The 23,648-nt window shown below is 42.6% G+C and overlaps 1 protein-coding gene across 3 annotated transcripts in view; it reads right to left on the bottom strand.

The window, feature by feature from the left end:
* WDR41 (WD repeat domain 41) overlaps positions 1-23,648 on the bottom strand; it is a 1,028,182-nt gene that overhangs the window by 232,027 nt on the left and 772,507 nt on the right. For all 3 annotated transcript variants that reach the window (XM_044063698.1, XM_044063697.1, XM_044063699.1), the window contains one exon: positions 12,143-12,327. In XM_044063698.1, coding sequence (XP_043919633.1) covers positions 12,143-12,327 — 185 coding nt within the window. The remainder of the gene's footprint in view (positions 1-12,142; positions 12,328-23,648) is intronic.

Consider the following 23,648-nt stretch of genomic DNA (forward strand, 5'->3'; position numbering starts at 1 on the left):
GACAGTCCTTTGTTTTGGTGACATGCATCTGCCCACCAAAGAAACTCCTGTTGTAGGCAGGGAATGAGAGGAATCATCGTTTCCAGACTGTGACAATGTTGACTCCTTAAACTTTTTAGGTACCATTGAAGTTTCCTCACATACAGTCTCGCATGTGGAATTAGGAGAATGCAGGATGCCATGAACCCCAAAACCTGCAGAATTTGTCTTGCAGATAACTGGGTTTTTGTTGCCATTTGTTTGAAGTATGTTGTCAACTGAATTTGTTTGTCTGGCGTGAGGTAAGCCATCTGGGCAGTTGTATTCAAGCTTGCACCCAGGAAAGTAATTATTTGAGAGGGTACCAGTTGTGATTTCTTTTCATTTATGGTGTACTCTAGGCATGCTAGAAGCCTTTTTACAAACACCAGATGTTGAAGAAGAGTGTCCCTGTCCTCTGCCTGAATGAGAAAATCGTCCAGATAAGGATAAATTTGAATGTTTCTTTGTCTGCAGAATGCAATTACTGGTGCCAGGCACTTTGTAAAGACCCTGGGTGCACAGATAAGCCAACGGGCAGTGCAGAGAATTGGTAATGCAAAAAACCTGCTTTGAAGCAGAGGTATCTTCTGCAAGATTCCCTTATTGGGATATGCAGGTATGCCTCTTTTAAGTCTAGAGTTACTAAACAAGCATTCCTGCCTAGCATAGGCAGAAGCTGTTGTAAAGTCAGCATTTTGAATTTTGGAATGTCTAGGAATGTGTTCAGAATCGACAAGGCCAGTATTGGATGCCATGAATTGTCTTTTCTGGGTACCAGGAAAAGTCTTGAATAAAATCCTTGTCCTTTTTCCTTTTCTGGTACTGGTTGAATAGCCCCCACATCCATGAGGGACATGACTTGTTTCTGGGCCTCTGCCCACTGGTTTTGTGGCAGATCCGGCCATCCGTTTGGAATTGGCAAAGTATGGAAATGAAATCTGTACCCCTGGGATACTATGTTTAATACCCACTTGTCCTGGGTAATTAACTGCCAATTTTGAGCATGAAGTGCTAGTTTTCCCCATAAGGGGGCTGCCAAAAGATACGTGCTTGGAGATGGTAGAGGGAAGTCATTGAGACTGCTTACTGTAGGGTTGTGCTTTGTTACCTCCAGATTTGGAGGTGAAGGCACCCCATTGCTTTGACCTGTAAGATCCCTGTGATTAATATCTGGAGCCTTTTGAGTGCCTGGGTTTGCCCTGAGTGGCTCTGTTGGACACAGGAAAGGACCAATTTTTAGTAGGCCAGTGCCTACTGAACCTGGGTGGCTGCACTTGCAAGAAATCTTTTACAGTTTGCATAGATTTAGCTTTGTCTTCCATTTTCTTTAATATTTCTTCTGCCTTATTACCAAACAAAGTATCATGCTGCAAAGGGGCATCCAGCAATTTAGCTTTAACATGATCTGGCAGATTTTGCTCCTTCAGCCAGGCATGCCTTCTTATCACAGATCCAGTAACAGCGGCCCTACAAGAGGCCTCCAAAGAATCAAAACCACATTGCAAAGTATGCTTTCCAACCTGTTCTGCTGAATGCAATAAATCCTGTAACTCTATTTTCCACACAATCAGAAATCAACATAATTTTCTGTTTCAGTAAGTCCATAACATGCTGTTGATATTTAAGCATATGAAACTGGCAGTTTAAATTCCTGACTGCCAAGGTTGCAGACGTATAAACCTTCTTACCCCATCTATACAGTGCCCTGGAATCTCTATCAGAAGGGGTAGGATTTTTGGCTGTAGAAGCCTTAACACCCTTGGGACCCTGAGAAATAGTCTCAGGATCAGCAGCAGGATTTTTGAAAAGAAATTTGTGGGAGTCAGGAACCCTATAATATCTGTCTGGCTTACTAGCAGCCGGAGGCAGGGAATCAGGAGCCATGCTTGATTCCGAGAACACATCATCAACAATGTCTAATACAGGAGGTGTTGCTAAAGGCTTATGCTGAGGTAGAAGAAGGAATTCCCTAAGCTGCTTTTTGGATTCAGAGAAGTCCTGACTCTCCCAGTGAAAATGTTCCCTTAAGGTATGCAAAGTCTCTCCGAAAGAATAATCCTCAGGAGGAGATGCAGATGGCATGGACTCCTCTGCATCATAGTCCTCATAAGGTGGAATAGAAAATTCTTGATCAGAAGAGGAATCAGAAGAAATGGAAACCTGATCTAAAGAATCATAATCAGTGCCTTGCCTAGACCTCTTAGCGGGGGTGGGGGTGGGGGTGGGGGGTGGGAACCACTGATCAAGGTAATTAAATCCTCAGCCATTTTGATAATTTGTTTTTTAGGCATAGGGGCCTTAGCACGTGGCTCATGCATCGGTTTTTTAGACATTAAAGTTGATTTTGATCTTGTTGTTGCTGATGGCGTCGGTTTAATATAAAAATGTTGAGGCCTGAAAACACCCTCAGAAGCAAGTGCCTGCTAAGCGGCTCCGGACCCATCCAAGGGAGAGACATCCGCGGTTTCAATACTTTGCAAATCTCGTGGCATACCAGACTCCGAATGGTTCTCGTTAGAGGCCTGCGACTCAAAAATATTGGGTATCAGGGGCTGCGAAAGCGCCTCACTGAGTACCGGCGAACCGGCGACTGGCCTAGGAGAAGCTTCGTCATCGGTTTTGGACCTCGATGGCCTGTCTCTGTCTTTTTCCTTGCATTTTTTGTGAACTCAGGTAGTCGGATTGCTAACCGACTACATTTCAGGGTAGTTGAATCTTAAACCAAAATATTTAGAAGCAAAAATATACCGACGCTTAATGGTGTGTTGGTTAAATTTAGCACAAAACTGACAGCAAGGCACGTTGTGATCAGGGCCTAGGCAAGGAATACAGTACAAATGAAAATCCTTATGAGGTATTTGCTTCCCACAAGTAATGCAATTATTAACTTTTACTGACATCAGTAAGGAGCAAGAAAAAGTTTCCCCAACGGGGTACTTAGCTTTAGTTTGAAGACTTCGGTTCTGAAACTCGAAAATGAAAATTTCAGGAGTCGGACGACCGTCACTTGTGAACTGCTTCTACTTCGGGCACCGCACGGCAAGAAAGACAGACTAAAATGGTATCAGCTGCATGTTTTATAGCCCTGACGACCTGATGTCATGGAAGAGGAGACAGCAACCGACGCAGGACCCAAGACTTTATTATTCAAGCCGACTGAGGGCAACCTGCCAACAAAGAACATCCCAGAGGAGAGGCAATGAATCTTCTTCTTCAGAAGAGACATCCTCTGCAGGCTTCTTCAAAGGAGTAGAAGGAGAAGGAGAAAGGGCCTATGCTGGAAAAGAAGATTCTGATGTCTGGTGGAGGGCCATGAAAGCATTAAAGAGGCCAGTCAGGAGTTTGATCTGAAGCATGGTCCTGAGGAGCTGGGGAAATATGTTTAGTTTTTAGCTTCTTCTTCTTTGGAGCCTCAGAAGCCAGGTGATGAAAGGAAGAAGGGTCTGATGTCAGGAGGCATTCCACAACATCCCTAAGAACATCCTCATGAACCACAATCTGCGTCACACCGCACTGGCCTTCAGAGATAACCAGCCATTGCCCTCCCCCCCAGTGCCCAAATTGGACAACTGAGAATCCCTCTGGGATGTGCCTACAAATTCCTTGACTGCTTCGATGACCGACTGAGGAACCCGTTGAAGGCAGCTCTGCAGATTCCAAAGCAGTCTCCAGGACTTCATTAGCCTCAGGAGGGATGCCTGGAGTAGAGGGACCAGCTGTAGGGTCAGGCTGAGGCTTCCTGGCCTTCTTGAGTTCGGCTCTTCTGAAGAGCCCAATGTCAGTTCCATGCCTCAAGTTAAGTGCTTAAGGCGCTGATTCTCCAAATATAACCTAAGGTATGCTAGACAACTACAGAAGGTTTTAGAAACAAAGGCCTTGCAGATATCGCAGGATGTGTGATCGTGGTCTGGGCCTAAACAAAGCTCGTGGGAGTCTTTACATGGAATCTGCCTTCCACACTGACATTTGCCCTTCCTAGCTGAAATGCACTCAAGAAAAAAACAACATAGTAGCCAAAAGAAAAAGAAAAAAAAAACCCTATGGGATACTTACCTGAAGCACAAAGGCGAGTTCACTGGTGAGTGACGACCAGAGCTGGCAGTCGGACAGGTTTTGAGGTAGGTATGTGCTGACATCTGCTTTATACCCAATGTCTGTTTATGGCCGGTATACGCTCCGTCTCACTTACCTTGCAGTAGCTTTTGGACTTTGGTATACTGGCTGGAAATATAAGTCAGCCAGAGGCAGACTCCCTCATGTTATGAATACTGCAGCATATGAACAGAAGGACATTAGTGGTTCTCTTATAAAGTTTCATTCTTTCAGAAGTCAATAGTGTAAAGGTCGGGGGTTGGTGGGAGAGGAGTTGATAAAGAATGAAAATGGACAACACAAATGGAACATTATGGTGAATACTTAAGTTCTTTATCTGATGATGTCAATTTTCATACGTTCCTCAATAATTGGGACAGAGTCCCCAGCTACCTGAAATCCTGGGAGGATTCTAAGGAAGGATAATTCTGAGCACAGTTGAGCTGAAAGCTGCCCTTCCCCTTGAGGCCAGATCCAATTTGTAATGGGTAATAATGGTATGAGGATTAGCCCAAGTAGTAGCCGCACATATATCATCCATGGAAACATTGGATAAAATTATTGACAATGTTGCCACGGACCTGGCTGAATGGGCTCTAACAGGTTATGGGAAGGAAAGGACCGATTTGTTATAGACAAAAGAAATACAATCAGTCAGCCATCTGGCTAATTTACTTTAGTAACTGACTTGCCTAATTTGGTATCTGCAACGCAGACAAATAATTTATCCAGTTTTCTGAAATCCTTTGTTTTATGTAAATAAAAACGTAACTGTCTATCCACATCCAGTAAGTGTAACATATATTCATCTTTGTAAAATTTGGAAAGAAGTCTAGACTGGAAGATTAATAGATTGGTTGATGTTGGATTCTGACATCACCGTAGGATGAAAGAATTTGCTAGTAAAGCTACCCTACTCTTGTGAAATATTAAGTAAGGAGATTTAGCAAACAATGCTTGAAGTTCTAACAGTCTTCTAGCAGATGTGATGGTTACCAAAAATATAGTTTTCCCGTTCAAAAACTTTAGCTGACACTATGCTGCCAGTTTGAAGGGGGAATAAATTAAAGCATGTAAAACTAAATTCAAGTCTTATTGTGGAGTTGGATCCTTATACAGGTTGGAAAAGAAGTGCACCTTTTAAAAAAGACCTTACAAAGTTTAGACACAGCCAAGGAGGAGTTTTCAATCCCTATATGAATATTACAGATGGCGACTAGTTGTACTTTAATAATTGAGGAACTGTCTCTTTCACTGAAAATTGTTGCTAAAAATTCAAGGACACTATGCACTGGTGTTGAAAAAGGGTCAATATGTTTCTGTTGCGCCCCAACAACAAATCTTTTCCATTTGCCTCTGTAAAGTTTTCATGTGGAAGTTTTGTGGGAAGATAAAAATATATGAAGAATAGGGGATAATAGTGTATGTTGTCTGGTTATCAATGGAAGTGGAGAAACCATGCAGTCAGTTTTAGGTTTGAGATATCTGAGTGAATCATGTCTGCTGGGAGAGACAGAAGGTCTGGAATTCAATCCAGAATCCAATGACGGTAGACTAGATGAGGACAAAGAAAGAGGAACTAAATTTGGTGAGGCCAGCAAGGGGCAATGAGGATGACTTTGCTCTTCAACCGGGATGCTTTCTGTAAAAATTTGGGGATTAAGGGAGTTGGGGGGTACGCATACAGAGAAGACTGGGAGGCCAATCATTTGGTATGCATAGAGAAGACGGGAGGGCCAATCATGTAGGTGAGCGTCTCCCGTGACTAAAGTGCATTGCTAATCAGAAATTGATTGGAACAGTTCGCGCACTACCAAACTCTGAGAGCTTCTTGACAAAAGGTTAAGATCTGGTTCCTCCTTGTTTGTTGATGTACCACACCACGGACATTTTGTCTGTCTGAACTGCAATTGTCCTGAAAGGGAGACAGTCTTGGAAAGCCTGTAATGCTAAGAGCACTGCTCTCATTTCCAAATCATTGATATGCAAGCTGGCCTCTTTGGGGGTCCATGTACCTTGAACTGTTTTTCCCAGGAAGTGCCCCCCCCACCCAATCTGGGATGCGTCAGTGGTCACTGTGACATCCCCTCCTCTGCCCCAGTAATCAAGGAGCCTGAATCCTCACCAATGACACCGGTGAGGGACATTCACTTGGAACAAGGATAGATACATACATTATTTCCACATGCAGCTCTCTGCATCAAGCACAATTTTCCTTAAGAGCACACAGGGAACGCACACAGTCCGGGGAATGGGTTTCCCTCTCTCTCTTTCTCTCCAGGCCCCCAGTAAGAGTCCCCACTGACACAGCTGTAGAGTTGAGTTCTCAGCCGAGTGTCCAAGCCAAGTCCTCAAACACCCTCTCTGTGTCCCTGCTCCAAGTAGCTGACACAAACTCTGAGATTTGATTTGCACACACACACACACACACACACACACCTAAAAAAAGGCTGGCACAGATTTATTTTCTCTTCTTCCCTTTGCCCAGACTATAAGGTAATTACTGCCACCAGACACTCCAAAGCCACCTACTCTAAGGCTCTTAAAAGGGTATCCAATTATACTGAGTGAAATTAATACTAATACAAATGGTAGTGTTTTGACCAATGCAGTAAGGCTTTCAGAAGTGGCCACAGTATCACCAAATAAATATAAGTACTCTCAAAAGTTAACATATTCTCTAAAGGACTAGCCACAATGGACAGTAAATATATTTAATAATAAATAATAAAAGAACATGAAAATACTAAATATCTATTTGCAATAAACACCAGAGTTTCAATCACAGGAAATAATAAAACAACACAGATGAACAGATTCACACAAAGAAAAACAGTGTCAAACGTCAATATAATTTCTTGACTGATCAATTACTATTCCCTGGTTACTTATTAAAGCAAGGCAAGATGATGTAGGTGAGTGATCCTTCTATGTCTGGTTTCAAAAACAGATTGCCCTGAGACTTCTGTCTCAACTAGTATTAAAACATCATTTCAGTGCTGGATTATAGAATGACATCACATACATGTAGTAATCTGAATTCTGGTTCCCATACTACCCCCCCCCCTTCCTGGAAACTGAACCAGAATCTCACACACACAGAGCTTTGCTAAGATGTGTTATAGCACCTGAAGCCATAAAACCATTTTAACACTTCCACCCTTCCAGGCTAGCAATTAGTGCTAAGAGCAATACAGCAGGAGTCCTACTCCTTGTTTTCATATACATCAAAACTGTAAGCTATAATCTTTATGGCCTTCCACGTAATTTAATTATAGACTATTTTTCAAAGTTAGCTAGACTGAGATTAACCTTTTCTCTTCCAGTATTCTCTGTTATAATATATTACTTCCAACAGTTACAGTACAGTCTGACATACAGGTGTATTTCTTTTTCTGTCCAGCAGGACCCACTTTTGGTACATTTTTAACACAACCAACTTTACAAATACATTTTCAACACAAGCACCTATACAAATTAGTTTGATATACAAATGACATATAATTCTTTACAAAACGCCAGCTAGCTATGCCGGCATATGTTACACATCCACTGCCCTACTTCTCTCCTAGCACAGCTGGCAATACCTGACATTGTCACAGTCACTATGAACTTGGGCTGAGAGAGAATGAAAGGACAGCCATGTAGAATCTGATCTGAGTGGATCCACCACCACCAAAGGTATCGTTTGCACGCTTGGGTAATTCTTGTCTGACTGGACATATGGTGATGAAGAATGGACCACTGAGTTGCTAACATCCACTGAAGAATCTGCATATGAAATCTTGCTAGTGGAACTAGAACTATTGCTGCGGACATTGATCCCAAGGCTGGTAGAATCAATCTGGCTGAAATTGACAGATTTTTGGATTATCTTTCTGACTTAGACTCAGATAGTCTTTACTCTTAGAAAAGGATGAGAGAGTGTCATGGATACTGTGTTAAAAATCGCTCCTATGAACTCCAATGTCTGAGATGGCTCTAGCTGAGATTTGTTGTAATTTATGGTAATCCCCAGAAGGGAGCAAGTCTGGAGTACCTGGTCCCAAGCCCTCATCTGCAGATGCTTGGACTGAGCAGTTATGAGACAGCTGTCCAAGTACAGAAACATTCAGAATCCCTGCAGTCTCACATGAGTTGCTAACACTGCCATGCGTTTGATGATCACCCTGGGGGCTGTGTTGAGGCCAAAGAGCAAGGCTCTGAATTGGTAATGACTGTCTCCCAGTTGGAAGCATAAGTATGTTTTGAATTGTCTGTTCATTTTTATGTGATAGTACACATCCTGAAGGTTTATCGAGCACATCCAGTTGTCCCTGGATAAGAACAGCAGAATTGACTGAACCATGATCATCCAGAACTTGGTGTGCTGAACCGACCTGTTCAGACTGCTGAGATCCAAAATTGGTCTGCAGTCCCCTGTTCTCTTTGGCACTAAAAAAGAATCTTGAGTAAGTTCTGGATTCTATTTGGTCAGGTGGGACCTCTTGGATTACTCTTTTCTAGCAGTTTTTCTATTTCTGTTGCTGCTACTTTTCTCTAACTGGGTGGATCATCATGAAAAAAAAAATAATTTGTTCTTGCAGGTGGAGGTGGTAGGGAAAAGGGAAATAAATAATGTGTAAAATAATGTCCTGCACAAACATATCTTTTGTAAAGTATAAGCATCCTCTAAAAGGCACCTGATCCAAGGAGGATACATATCTTGTATGGGGGAGGGGCTTCGGATCCAAGGTCACTGGATCCGAGGAAGCAGAACTAGCATCTGATACTGGCCTGTCATAACCCGAATGCATTGGATCCAACTTCTTGGTCTTCTTGTGGGGTGGATTTGACATTAGATCCAAGAAAAAGGAGTTGAGGAGGCAACATGGCCTCTTTCTTAGCTTCTTGGTGTCAGATCTAGGGGGTTGAACCCCAGGTAAAGCCTCCGAAAAGGTCAACGGAAACAGACATTTCAAAATTAATATGTTCTTGCAGTCTACAATCGTCCTTAGGTTAAATGACTTGCAAATACAGCAATCCACCTTGAGATGGTCAGGGCATCTGATAGAGGAAGTTTCTGACCACATTTTCCAAATTTTTTTTTTAAATCCTGAAGGTTTTTCTGCCATGTTCTGTAATCTATCAGAACAACAGAAAAGAGAAAGAGAAACATTTATTTATTTATTTTTACTAACAATAGTTAAAAAAGAGAGAAAAGGGAGGGGAAGTAGCAGTGGTGGTAATCGGAGATACACTATACAGTGTAAAAAGGGAAAGAGGAAATAATGGCAACTATGGTAATTAAGAATTACACGGATGTAGGTAGGGAGGAAATGAAAAATATAAAAAAAATATAATTTTAGGAAGAAAGTAAGTTATATTAGATCAGATAAAATTACTTCTCTGAAAAAGCCAAAATATATGCTCGAGAGCTCACAGCGACCATGTCCTTGTCCTTTTGCGAAGGTGGCAAATGTGACTTGAAGACATTAGGGATACAGCATTGTGTGTAAGGGAGGAGCTAGAGAATTTTCAGTAGCCGTGAGTTGAAAATAATGGCTGAGCCAGATCCAAGGGCTGGATCCAAACCCAATTGTTGAGGAATGAATGAAAATTGACAACACTGATCATTTGTCTCATCTTCTGAAGATCTTCATCTCTGTACTTGGGAACCTACTCAAACAAGATAACACATTAAACGGGACATCCAGAATGGCTTGCTAGAGGCATGACATTTAGTACCAGCAAATTCCTGAACTTTTACCCTGTCTACAGGATCAGTACCCACAAACATACTGTGAGCTATAGAAAATCCCACTCAGGAAATCATCATAAGGGTCTGTTAAGAAACTCCCTCACCCAAGAATCAAGAAGCTCTGCTGACTTTTCCAGTGTAGGGTTCATAAAGGAGGGCTGGAGCTGGGAAAGGTGAGACAGATAAATAAGGTGCCACAGTTTACAGAGGAGAAGGGCTGGCAGGATTAAAGGGTCATCTCTAGAACCTATGATGGATAGAGGAGTTCAAAAAGGAATATGTTCTAAAATGCTTTGGTAGAATGTGACTCCACCTCTCTAGGCAACTGCAGAAGGCATCTGCTTTCTTTGGATAAATGACATGGATAATACACATTAGTTTAGCCATTTCTACAATCAGCAATGTACTGTACCTCTACGCCATCTGACCTGTAGGAAAAAATAATCAGCTCTGCCAAGTCTCAAACCCACGACCCTGTAAACTATAGTCAGAGCAATGTACCACTACACCATTTGAGCTGCCTGACAAGAAGGCGCAAGAAGCAACAAGACCAATCATAATGGGTTTTATAAGACTGAGAGTCTTATTAAAGCAGAAGGCATCAAGAGAGGAGCTACACCAAATGAAGTTCTCACTATCTTTATCTGTCTACGCAACAGGGATACCTAGATCCAAAGACCCTCCCTCCAATTGGAATAATGAGGGCGAGACAAACATCAGCAAGGGTTACCTGAACTTACCATCTGTACAAAGTGATAAGGTAATAAAATAAAAGGAACATGGTTACTAGAAGTTGGACAAGAAGACAGTATTACAAAGCTAAGCTGAGCAGTAGCAAAGGCAGAATCTCACAAGATGCTGCTGAGGAGTCTGCATCCCAAAATGTCAAGGTCAAAACTCCTACCCAAACTAAGTTTAAAATTTCTAACAAATGCCACTTGCCTCACTGAAACTACGAGTTTATTCCAAAGTCTAGATGATCTGATCATACAGTTTTCCTTGAATGCTTCTGAAATGCTTGACCTTTTTCAAATGTTGGTTGTTTCCATATGAATTACCATGGATAAGAAATTTGTTTCCCCATGTATTTCTTAGGATTTCACTGTGAAGGAATTTATAAATTATGAACACTTCTACCAAAACAGCGTGTAACTAACCAAGGACAGATGCAACCTAACTACTATCTCCTTAAATGAGAGACACTGCGCACTGACAGTTTCTTGTGGAAATTGTATTGGTCAAGTTCAAGCTTTCTCATGTGTTTAAATCTGCATTAAGAGAAGGAGCATACAAATTCTATATGGGGTTTAATAAATGATTTTTACAAGAGTGACATAAATGAGAGGCTTGTAGAAGTGATAGCTCAAAAGATGTCCTTGGGTACAAGAAGTACCTAATGATTATGAAGATTAGTTGGCAGAAACATCCCTAGGGTGGGACAACGGGGACAACTGGCCTTGGCACAAGCTTTTAGGGTGTGTGATCTGCACACACCAGTCAACTGGTAGTACAATATCAGCACTCATTTCCATACTAGCATTATGGAAATGAACCCTGATGCTGCTTTTCTCTTCTGTTAGGACTGCAGTGTTTGCTTCAGTGCTTTATGTGTGGTATAAGTTGAGGTGGCTTGCTACAGTACTTGCTAGAGTTTTGTTTTAAAGCAGAAGAAGCCTTTTTTTAGCTCCTCGATGCATAGGGGACCTGGCCCTCTTTATGAAGGAGGTGAGAGCCAGACTGGGTAAAAGATCTTTGGACTTTTTTTTTTTATTTGTTCCTGAGGAGTACCAAATTAGGGAGCAGCACTGGGTCATAGATTAGCCACCAATGGCTGTGCTCTTTGCTCTAGTACATATTGCCGTCCATGCTTACTTGTGACAGGCCCACGTAGGACAGAGCTTAGATATCAAACTGTGCTAACTAATGGAATACTCCTACGTCCTACCCAATGGCCGTCCCTATAAAGTATCGAATGCTTTAGAAAGGTCAAGAAAGAGGCACAAAAAACAATAAATTTCTGTCCATGGCTTCAGCAACATTTGTGTGTGTGTGTGTGTGTGTGTGTGTGTGTGTGTGTGTGTGTGTGTGTATATATATATATATATATATATATATATATATATATATATATATAAATACACACACGCACACACACACACACACGAATGGACTTTAGTGGTTTCAGTGAAATGTATTTATTTATTGACTAACTGACTGACTGATTTCTTGCTTTTGACAATGTGACATGGAATCATCTGCCAGTAACTATAAAACAAAATGCATTCTTACCTTTCCATCAGAGATAATGTTCTGTACTGACACTTCATTTTGTTGGCGCAACATTTTTATCCCTGAATGTGAATCTGCTGGTGGAGAAACAACCCAGAAACCGCACTCATCGGCCTTAAGGGTGCCGGTCAGAGAATCCCAAACCATCATTTCACCAGCATGAGAGCCACTTACAAAGGTGTTGTCTAAAGTACAAGGATAAAAATAATATTTAGTTCCAAAGAAAGTACAGTTGTATACCTACCATAAATGTAGATGTTCGACTGTATTCACTGTTGCAGTCATTACACTTGGGTTATCCTGCTGACAGGCTACCCGCAGTCGGCCTAAGTTCCAAAGTCTTGGTCCGGCGTCGGTTGCTGTCGCCTCTTCCCTGACATCAGTGGGCCAGTGGTATGAAAGATGCAACCGACGGCATTTTCTTCAGTTTTGCCCCAGATGTCAGGTGCCCCCAGACAGGAAGGCTGGAAAAATAAAATTATGCCAAAAAGCATGCATGTACTAATATAAATATGTCCTTCATCTACAAGCAAATACACCACATAGGTTGTATAGAGTTGAGAAGTACAGAAAAGTCCCAGCAATGAAAAGGGGGATGGTGGGTGGGTAACCTGGACTGCAACAGTGAATACACTCAAACATCTACACTTATGGTAGGTACACAACTGTACTATGTTCATCGTGTTTCACTGTTGCAGTCATTACACTTGGGTTGAATCCCAAAGCTGAGGTTGGGTAGCTGGGTCTAAATTGGATTTGGAGAGGCTACCAGGCGTTGCAGGACTGCAGTGGCAAAGTCTGCTCTGGATTTAGAGTAGAGAGGTAAGTGGTAGTGCTTGGTGAAAGTGTGCACTGAGCTCCAGGTTGCAGCTTCTAAAATGTCTTTGGTTGGTACTCCTCTGAGAAAGGCTGCTGCTCTGGTAGAATGTGGCCTAATGTCCTTAGACACTGATTTGCCATGTTGTGCATAACAGAAGCGGATGCAGTGTCCTATCCATTTTGAAATTGTCTGCTTTGTGATAGGTTTTCCTTGTGATCGTGCAGCATAGGCTACAAACAGTTACTCAGTTTTTCTGAAAGCTTTTGTTTTGTCCTAGTAGAATCGTAGCTGTCTGTGTATATCCAAAGCGTGCAGAAGTCTCTCCCCTTTATTCTGGGGATTTGGGTAGAAAGTTGGTAAATGAATGGTTTGGTTCAGGGCCACATTGGAAACCACTTTTGGCATGAATGTTGGGTTTGTCCTAAGAGAAACCCTGTCCTGGTGAAAAATGATGAAAGGTTCCACAGCCATTAATGCCTGTAACTCTGAGACTCTTCTTGCTGAAGTTATTGCTAGGAGCAGAGCAGTTTTCCATGATAAGAATTTTATATCAGCTGTGCTGGCTTTTTCAAATGGAGGCAGTGTGTAAAACAAAATTGAGATCCCAAGTTGGTATTTGTGCTCTCCTTGGGGGTCTTATGTTTTTTGCCTCTCTGAGGTACTGTCTTAGTAGAGGATGTGAAAAAATAGGAGGTTCCGTATTGTAATGAGCTGAAATGGCAGAGGCATGGATTTTAATTGATGAGAAAGATAGGGCTTTGTCCAGCATCTCAGTTAGGTATTGTAAAATCTGAGGTATATTTGGAACAAGTGGTTTGAGCCCTTGTGCCTGGTTACAAGCACAGAATCTCTTCCATTTTTCTGCATAAGATTTCCTAGCACTGGGCCTCCTGGCTTCTAAAATGACATCCATAACAGCTTTAGAGAGAGGTGCAGTCTGAGTGGCTACATTATCTGCTATGCTGCCAGATTTAAGGTTCTGAGTTGACTGTGCAGAATCTGATTGTTTTGTTGAGTCAGAAGATGAGGAATTTGAGGTAAAGGCCAAGCTGGGCCTTGAGACAAGCTCTTTAGGATTGGGTACCAGTGCTGGCGTGGCCAGTCTAGGGCAATCAGGATCATTTTTGGACTTTCTTGTCTGACTTTTAGGAGCACCTTGGTAAGAAGAGGCATTGGAGGGAAGGCATAGACTGTCAGGGCTTTCCAGCTGAATGATAGAGCATTCACTTTCCATGCTTGAGAATGATAAGTTCTTGTGCAGAATTTCTGTAGTTGGCAATTGTGAGGGGAGGCAAAAAGATCTATGTCTGTTCATCCCAATTTCCTTGTTATCATGCCGAACACCTGTGGATTTAGTTTCCATTCATGAGGGTCCATGTGATTTCGGCTTAGTTTGTCTGTCAGTGTATTTTTTGTTCCTGGCAGGAATTGTGCCTGCAGAACTACTTGATAGGTCAGTGCTGTGTTCCACAAAGTCATGGCTTGCCTGCATAGGGGGTAGGAATGTGTGCCCCCTTGCTTGTTTATGTACCACATAACTGTGGTATTGTCCGTCTTTATTAGTAGTTGTCCTGGGTGTAGTAGGTCCTTGAAAGCTGTCAGGGCATTCTGTACAGCTAGCATCTCTTTCTGATTGATGTGAAGATGCATTTGTTCCTTGGGCCACGTGCCCTGAATAGATTTTCCTGCCATATGTGCCCCCCAGGCATAATCCGATGCATCTGTTGTTATTGTCTGCCTGGCTGTGGGTAAGGTGAAAGGCTGTCCCCTTGTTGTGGTGACAGGCCTGGGACCACCATCGAAACTCCTGTTGTAGGCAGGGAATTAAAGTTATGATTGTCTCCAGGCTGTGACAATGTTGAGTCCAAACACTTTTTAGATACCATTGTAGTTTCCTCATATGCAGTCTTGCATATGGAATTAGTAGAATGCAGGATGCCATGAGGCCCAGGGCCTGCAGAATTTTTCTTGCAGGGAGCTGGGTTTTTGTTGCCATCATTTGAAAGTAATGAGTCGGTTGCCTTTGTCTGGCCGTGAGATAAGCCATCTGGGCAGTTGTATTTAAGCTTGCACCCAGGAATATTATCTCTTGAGAGGGCACTAGTTTTGATTTCTTTTCGTTTACTGTGTACCCTAGGCAAATTAGTAATCTTTTTACAAACGCCAGATGCTTTAGCAGAATGTCCTTGCTCTCTGCTTGAATAAGGCAGTCGTCCAAGTAGGGATATATCTGAATTCCTTTTTGTCTGCAAAATGCAATTACTGGTGCCAGGCATTTTGTGAAGACCCTGAGCGCAGTAGATAAGCCAAAGGGCAGTGCAGAGAATTGGTAATGCATTGAGCCTGCTATGAATCTGAGGTATCTTCTGCAAGATTGTCTGATTGGGACATGCAGGTATGCTTCCTTGAGGTCTGAATTAACTAGCCAAGCCTTCTTGCCCAGCATGGGTAGAAGTTGCTGTAGTGTTAACATTTTGAATTTTGGAACATCCAGGAAAGTATTTAGGATTGACAGGTCCAGTATTGGTCTCCAGGCTTTGTCCTTTCTGGGTACTAAGAAAAGTCTTGAGTAAAATCCTTGCCCCTGTTCTTGCTGTGGTACTCTTTGAATAGCTCCCATGTCCATGAGAGCAGCAATTTGTTTTTGCGCCTCTGCCCATTGGTTTTGTGGCAGGTCTGGCATACCTTTTGATTTTGGAAGCGTGTGAAAGTGGAACCTGTAACCCTGAGAAACAATATTCAGTACCCATTTGTCCTGGGAGATTATGTGCCATTTTTTTGAGAAAAGTGCTAGCTTTCCCCCTAGGGGTGCTGCCAAAAGGTAAGTGCTTGGCATCTGTAGAGGTAAGTCATTGGGACTGTTTCCTATAAGGTTGTGATTTGTCTTCCACTCCTTTGGGGGCTGAAGCACGCCATTGTTTAGGTCTGTAGGAGCCTTGGGGCTGAGATCTGCCTCTTGGGCATCTGTATCTGCCTCTTTGTGGCCTGTCTGACACCGGAAAGAACCAATTTTTTGAAGGCCAGTTTCTGCTAAACCTAGGTGGTTGAACCTGTAAGAAATCCTTTACTGTCTGCATTGATTTTGCTTTATCCTCCATTTTCTTTAACACCTCTTCTGCCTTAACACCAAACAAAGTATCATGCTGTAGTGGAGCATCCAATAATTTTGCTTTAACATGGTCAGGTAAACTTTGTTCTTTCAACCAAGCATGCCTTTGAATAACAGAGCCTGTAACTGCAGCTCTACAAGAAGCCTCTAATGAATCAAAACCACATTGTAGAGTATGCTTTCCCACTTGTTCAGCTGCATGCAATAAATCCTGCATTTCCTTACTGTTAGGACTTTGAGTTGAAATCATTTTCTGTTTTAACAATGACATGAGGTACTGTTGATATTTAAGCATGTGAAACTGGCAATTTAAAGCCCTTACAGCTGAAGTAGCAGAAGTGTAAACCTTTTTCCCCCATCTGTCCAGAGCTCTAGAATCCCTATCCGAGGGGACAGGATTTTTAGCAGTGGAAGCCTTAACCCCTTTATGACCCTGAGAAATTGTTTCTGGATCTGCAGCGGGGGTTTTGTAAAGAAATTTATGAGAGTCAGGGACCCTGTAGTACGTTTCTGGCTTGACTGGTGCAGGGGGTAAAGAATCAGGAGACAGACTGGATTCAGAGAAAACATCATCAACAATATCAAACACAGGGGGAATAGCCAGGGGCCTGTGCTGAGGCAATAAAAGAAAGTCTCTGAGCCTTTTCTTGGATTCTGAATAATCCTGGCTCTCCCAATGGAAATGCTTCCTCATGGTGTGCAGGGTTTCCCCAAAAGAATAATCCTCAGGCGGAGAGGCTGAAGGTATAGACTCTTCTGTATCAGAGTCCTCATAGGGAAGGAGAGAATATCCCTGATCAGAAGAAGAATCAGAGGAAATAGAAACCTGATCAGAGGAATCATAGTCAGTGTCTTGCCTAGACCTTTTGTCAGGAGGGGGATGGGAACCCTTGATTAAAGTAATTAGGTCTTCGGCCATTTTAACCATCTGTTTCTTTGGCATGGATGACTGTTCTGGAGAATGCTGTACTTGTTTCCTTGTCTTTAATGGTGTTTTTGACTTTGCCTTGGCTGCTGTAGTGGGCTTAATTGTAAGCTGTGAAGGTCTGAAAACACCATCAGAAGCCGATGCCTGCTCAGTGGCTCTGGACCAATCTGAGGGAAGAGTTTTTGTAGGCCCAATACCTTGAGTTTCCACAGGCTTCGGTGTCTCCACGTGGCTGTCGGATACGGCCTGTGGCTCTGAGGTAGCGGGTGTCAGGGGCTGCAAAAGCGCCTCACTGAGAACTGGTGACTGGCCTAGAAGAGGCTTCGTCGTTGGTTTTGGACCTTGGACGCCTGTCCTTTTCTTTGTCTTTGTGTTTTTTATAAATTCCTGTCATCGGTTGTTCCGACGGCATTATGTAATTAAACCTTCAGCCAAAATAATGTAAAGCGAAATCAAACCGACATTTAATCGTGCGTTTATTGAATCTAGCACAAAACCGACAACTGGTAACGTCGTGGTCAGGGCCTAGGCAAGGAATACAGTAAGAGTGAAAGTCCTTATGAGGTATTTGCTTCCCACAAGAAATACAACCATTAACTTTTACTGACATCGGTCTGGAGCAAGAAAAAGTTTCCCCAGTGGGGTACTTAGCTTTACTGAAGACTTCGGTTCTGAAACTCAATTTTGAAAATCTCAGGAGTCGGCCGACCGGCACTTGCGAACTGCTTTTGCTTCGGGCACCATGCGGCAAGAAAGACTGAAGAAAATGGCGTCGGTTGCATCTTTTATACCCCTGGCGCACTGACGTCAGGGAAGAGGTGACAGCAACGACGCCGGACCAAGACTTTGAAACTCGGGCCGACTGCGGGTAGCCTGCCAGCAGGATAACCCAAGTGTAATGACTGCAACAGTGAAACACGATGAACATCTAAAGCTCTTTAAATGTACTCAAGTTTTTATTAAGTAATGTTTGGTAAGTCACTAGTTCAGCACACAAAGTGGCACATACAACCTTTTAAACCTAAACAAACTGTCATAAGGTCAAGCACAAAACAGACAAACAATAGGTTACAAAAACAGACTCATTTTAGAAATGTGACAGCACTTGTAAGAAAAGACAGTGTAAAGATGTATGTACTTCATAGTCATTTCAGTAAAGGTATCACAGAATTGTATTTTCTGTCATTTTATAGGAATTTTCTTTAACAGTAAATGTCCTTCTGATCACTGTTGCAGTATTTCAAACTGCTGGGTTATCTAGCTAAATAACCTGGACTTGCAGCTGGGGTACCAAAGTTAAAACATACCATACAGCCATTTATGTGACGTATGACCTAAGTTCACAGGAGTAAGGGTATGTAAGTGGACATACAAGTGTAAACCTTCACACTATCTCCAAGCCAGTAAGCCTCTAGTGGTCTAAGTAAAAATATAAAATCTTCTGCACATAAGACAGAATTGCTGCTTCTAGGATGGTTCTAGAGTTAATCCCCTTGCAAAAGGCTCCAGATGAGGCTACTGCTCTAGTAGAATGTGCCTTTGCTGGAGAAGGTAATGATATTTATCATCTTGAGTGCAGCAAAAGGCTATAGACTTAGAAATCCAGATGGCAATAGTTTGTTTAGATACTGGTTTCCTTAACTTGGAAATTTGGAAAGAAACAATTGATCAGACGTGGAGATATCCTTAATATTATCCAAGTCAAATCTGAGTTGTCTGAGCACATCAAGAAAATGCAGAATTCTTTCTCCCTTATTTTGTAGATAAGGGAGGAAAGCAGAAAGATTTATGGCCTGACTGAGAGAGACCTCATTTGCCACTTTCTGTATAAAGGACAGGTACTCCCACAAAGCTACTCTGTCCTTATGAAACATAACAAAGGCAGGGATGCCATGAGGGTTTGTAGCTCAGAGATTCATCTAGAAGAAGTAAGGGCTACCAGAAGTATGGTTTTCCAAGTACAGAACTTGAGAAAAGCAGAGACTGCTGATTCAAATGGAGGGAGAGTGAGTTCTTCCAGGACAAAGGTGAGGTGGTAAGCAGGCTAGATATCCTTCCTAGAAGATTTTACGAGAAGTACACCTTTCAGGATCTGTTTTACCTCTAGTCTGGACAGAAGACAAGGATCAAGAGGGAGGTAGTTAAGCAGAAATGGTCAAGAGGTGCGCCTTGATAGATGAGTATGCTAGGCCAGATTTCAACAGCTCACACAAATAAGAGAGGACCACTAGGGTACTTGTTTGTACGATGTTGTATTTATGAGTATGACACCAGATAGTACATCTTTTCCATTTGGCCGTGTCAGATTTCTTGGTAGTACATTTCCTTGCTTCTTAGAAAACCTGTAGCATATTCTCTGAAAATTGTCTAAAACGGATCAGAATCCTATGATCCATATTGTTAGGTTGAGGGATGATAGGATGGGATGAAGCAATGAGCCCTACTGTTGTGTTGAGTCCACTGTGACAGGGTAATTTGTGGTGGTGACCCCTGGTTAGGTAGTAGAGAAGGGGGAAACCAATGTTGCCTTGGCCAAAAGGGAGTCACCAGCAACATCTTTCGGTTGTATCTCTGGATTTTAGTAATACCCTGGGGAGGAGGAAGTGGAAAAAAGGCATACAGAAACCTCTATTTCCAAGAAGAATGCATTGCATTTGTTTTCCTAGCTTGAGAACAGTACTTCTGGGTGCAAAAGAGAGGAAGTTGTTTGCTGTCAATGAAGAAAAGAGATCTATCTGTGGGACCCCCATTTGTGGAATACATCTAGGAAGATGCCCCTTTTCAGCATCCATTCATGAGGATTTTCCTTTGACTGTCTTAGAACATCTGCCAGGACACTGTCCAGTGATTGAATGCAAACCACTTGGGGAGACAGGTTTGCTTTTTTGGCCTGGTCCCATGCCAAAACAGTCAGTCTGCTCAACTGATAAGATCTGGTGGTTTCTTGCTTGTTTATGTACCACATTGCAATAGTGTTGTCTGTGAGAACTTGGACCTGGATTCCATTCGTGGGAGAAGATCTGCAGAACCTGGATTAATGCCCACATCCCCGTCAAACTGATGTGCTCTAAAGCATTAGGTTTGGTAGCTATTGTACCTGAACTCTCAGGTTGCCTGTCCATGCTACCCATGCATCATGTAAGGTGTCTGTGTACAATTCCTCTTCCAGGGTCTGCACTCTGAATGGCAGTCCTGGGTTTTATTTGTGATATCCACCAAAGGATCTCCAACATGAAGCAAGGAAGAAGAGGAATCTGGGTGTCTAGGGGATGGGAATGTTTGGGACCAGCTGGATTTCAGATACCACCGGATATTTCTCATATGAAGTTTGGCAAAGTGGACCATGGGTATTGTTGCGGCCACAAATCCCAGTGCACTGAGAATTTTTCTTGCTGTGCAAATCTTAAGAAGAAGAACAGAATGAAAGTAACCGGAGAGACTCAACATCTTGTCTAGTAGTTTAAAGACCTGCATGAGTTTGGTGTCTAGCCTGTAGATCAAGAAAACTACATCTTGTGTTGGTTCTGTTTTGGACTTCTTTAGGTTGATTGTGAACCCCAAAACCCTGAAGCAGAGACAAGGTGAAGTTGAGATGAAGCAAGAGGGTCTGCTGAAAACACGACTGTATTAACAAGTCATCCAAATACTGGAGTATCTGGATTCCCCGACTTCTGCCAAAAGCTATGATCAGAGTCAAGCACTTTGTGAATACTCTGTGGGAGGCAGAAAGTCCAAAGGGCAAAGCAAGGAAACGGAAGTGGGAAGAACAATTGGAAAACCTCAAAAATTTCCTATAGGAAGGGTGAATGTGGTGGTAGGCATTCTTCAAAGAACGGTAGAAGAGTCTGGAGAGGTAACATCTTAAAAGACGGAACACTGAGGAAAGTGGTGAGAGTGCAGGGATTCAGTATAGGCTGCCAACCTCCTCCTTTTCTTGGTACAAGAACCAGCTTGGAGTAGAACCCTTTTCCTACATACTGTAGAGGAACATGCTTTATTCTGCCTTACTTGAGCAAGGCTTGAATGGCGAGCAGGAAGAATACACTTCTGAATAATAAAGGATCTATTTGTCTGTAGTGATGAGGAGCCATTTTAAGTATGAGATATGCCTTTTGGATTGGGGGAAGGATGGACTTGGGGGTGAGAAGAAAGTATAGGAAAGCAGACCTGTCTGGGTAGGAAGGCCTCTTGTATCTTGAGTCCCCTGACTAATTTATCATTTTTTTCCTGACTGATTTGTCTTGGCTTCTTTTCCTATGCATTTATTGGACTTATTTAAATGTCTAGACTCCCTGTGGCAAAAGTTGTGGGCTTTGCGGAGTAATCTCTCTTACATCTGGGCACAGAAGTAAGAAAGACTTGTGTACAACTTCTCCAGGCTCTTACCTTGTTGTTTTAAATTTTTAAACAAATGAGCAGCAGCTGGACCTAACAAAAGAAATCTGTTTAGTGCAGAATGTAAAGGTTGCGCTTTAATCTTCTCTGGGAGGGGTTGAGAATGTAACCATGCATACCTCCTTATAACAGAATCTGTAGCAGCTGCTCTAAACAAAGTTTCTAATACATCATAACTACATTTTATGTTGTGCATAGCCACTTGTGAGGCCTGAGCCACCATAGACATGGCCTGCTGTTAACTGCCTGGTTCTTTTATAGAGGACGATGTTTTATTTAAGTTTCACAGAATAGCTAGCAAATATTTACATACTTAGGTCTGTAATTCAGAGCTCTAAAGGCAAGCTTGTAACCGATTTATCCACAACACTGCTGTCTTTATCCAAGGAAAGAGTATTGGCAGTACCTTAAGAGAGTGTCTGTAGGCATAGAAAACATGAAAGGGTCTGACAGAGATTTCTGTTCAGAAATATTATGGCTTCGGGTACTTATAAAATCTGTCGGACCTTCTATGGACTGGTAGCTGAGAGTCAGAAGTAGAAGTGGATGCAAAGACATCAAAGAAGGCCTCCAGAACAGATGGGATAGGTGCAATAGCAGAAGTGGCTACTTCCAACAGGTTATAATATCTTGACTGCACATCAGAAATCTGCTTCGGTACTTCCTTATTATAGCGGATTTGGTGGTATAGTAACGTACAGTAAACAGGGTAATTAATCCAGTTTCAAGTTAGTGTTTTACTGCAAATTGCTGTGATCCTCAGTGCATTCCCTGGCAGTGGTCCTGCACATTGTACCAGGCCACATGCTCCAGCACGTATTGCTTTCTGTACTTAAAGAGTGTGGCTGTGATGTAGGGAGGGAGATGAATGTGAACCTCACTTATCAAGCAGGTTTGGGTGCTGTTGTCACTGTGCACACTGTATTCACACACAGAACCAATGCCTGGCCACTTAGCCATAGGAGGTGGCTGCATACACACTGCAGGAATGTGTTTGGCCGAGAAAATGAAAAGCAACCTTTCCTCGGGTATATATGTGGGAGTGGTTACTGACTTGAAACTGTAGTTTTATTGGCCATTTTGGGTCAATTCCAAACTCCTTCATCTTCCTCTCTTAAAACCCTCTTTTGCGTGGTTTTGCACGTTTTTGTGCATAGCGCAACAGAGGGCAGCGCCGCCTAATTGGGTTTAAACTAGTCCTGGCTCCACAAAGTTTGCTCTTCACTTTTTCCCTTAGAACTGCTCTATCTCTCAATTTAAACACCATATTCTCATTCTAAGGCCCTTCACTGGTCCAATTAAGTAATCCTACAAGTTAGCACTATTAAACCATAAGCACGACTTACTCTTATACTCTCTACGATTACCCTGTCCTCTATTGGTCCGTCTTAAATTCAGTTTCCCTATATTACTCTAGCATGTCCAAAGGTCAGTCAATGGTTTCCTCTCCAGTCCAGCTGGTGAATGTGGGAATTTTGAGGCAATGTTACAACTGTCTCATGTACATGGACAACCCTCTCCTCCTCCAAACAGGTTCAAATATATGCGAGAGATGCAACTATTTAGCCAAACTGGAGGCTGAGCTCTCTCATCTCAAAACTGGTGTAACCAGTCAGGAGGAGAAGGTAACCTCACACAACACAATTCCGGCATCACATAGTCCCACCACATCAGCGAACCAAACACATAAATACACAAAAACATACTCGGAGGCACTAAATAAAAATCTACCTAAGCAACAGAGACCTCCAAAGCAGACATCCAAGCAAACGCTACCTCAAAACAAAACACACACAACACATAGCCCACAAAGTCAGTGTGCCAAGCAGCCACAGCCCTTAAGGCTGAATAACACACCTGATACTCTTGTAATAGGTGACTCTATTGTCAGACACACTGATGTCCCGCTCACCAGGCTGAATAAAGAGAAGGTCACAGTGAGCTGCCTGTCGGGTGCTAGGATCCGCCACATAACGCAAGCACTCAGGTCACTCCAAAGCAAATACAAATATCACTCAGTCATTGTACATGCTGGTGTGAATGACCTGAGACGTACCTCCCTGGACTACATGAAAAGAGACATAGAGGAGCTCTCTGATCATGTAGCCCAGGCTGGTATGACCCTGACCTTGAGCAGCATCTTAACCTCACCTAGAATGATGACACAGTACAAAGACAAAATGATCGATTTTAACAATTGGCTAAAATTTTGGTGTCATTCAAAGGGGATCCAGTGTCTGTCAGCCTGGGATGA

The sequence above is a fragment of the Protopterus annectens genome, chromosome 2.part2, assembly GCF_019279795.1.
Source record: "Protopterus annectens isolate FY-2018-M chromosome 2.part2, PAN1.0, whole genome shotgun sequence".
In the NCBI taxonomy this organism is placed as follows: domain Eukaryota; kingdom Metazoa; phylum Chordata; order Ceratodontiformes; family Protopteridae; genus Protopterus; species Protopterus annectens.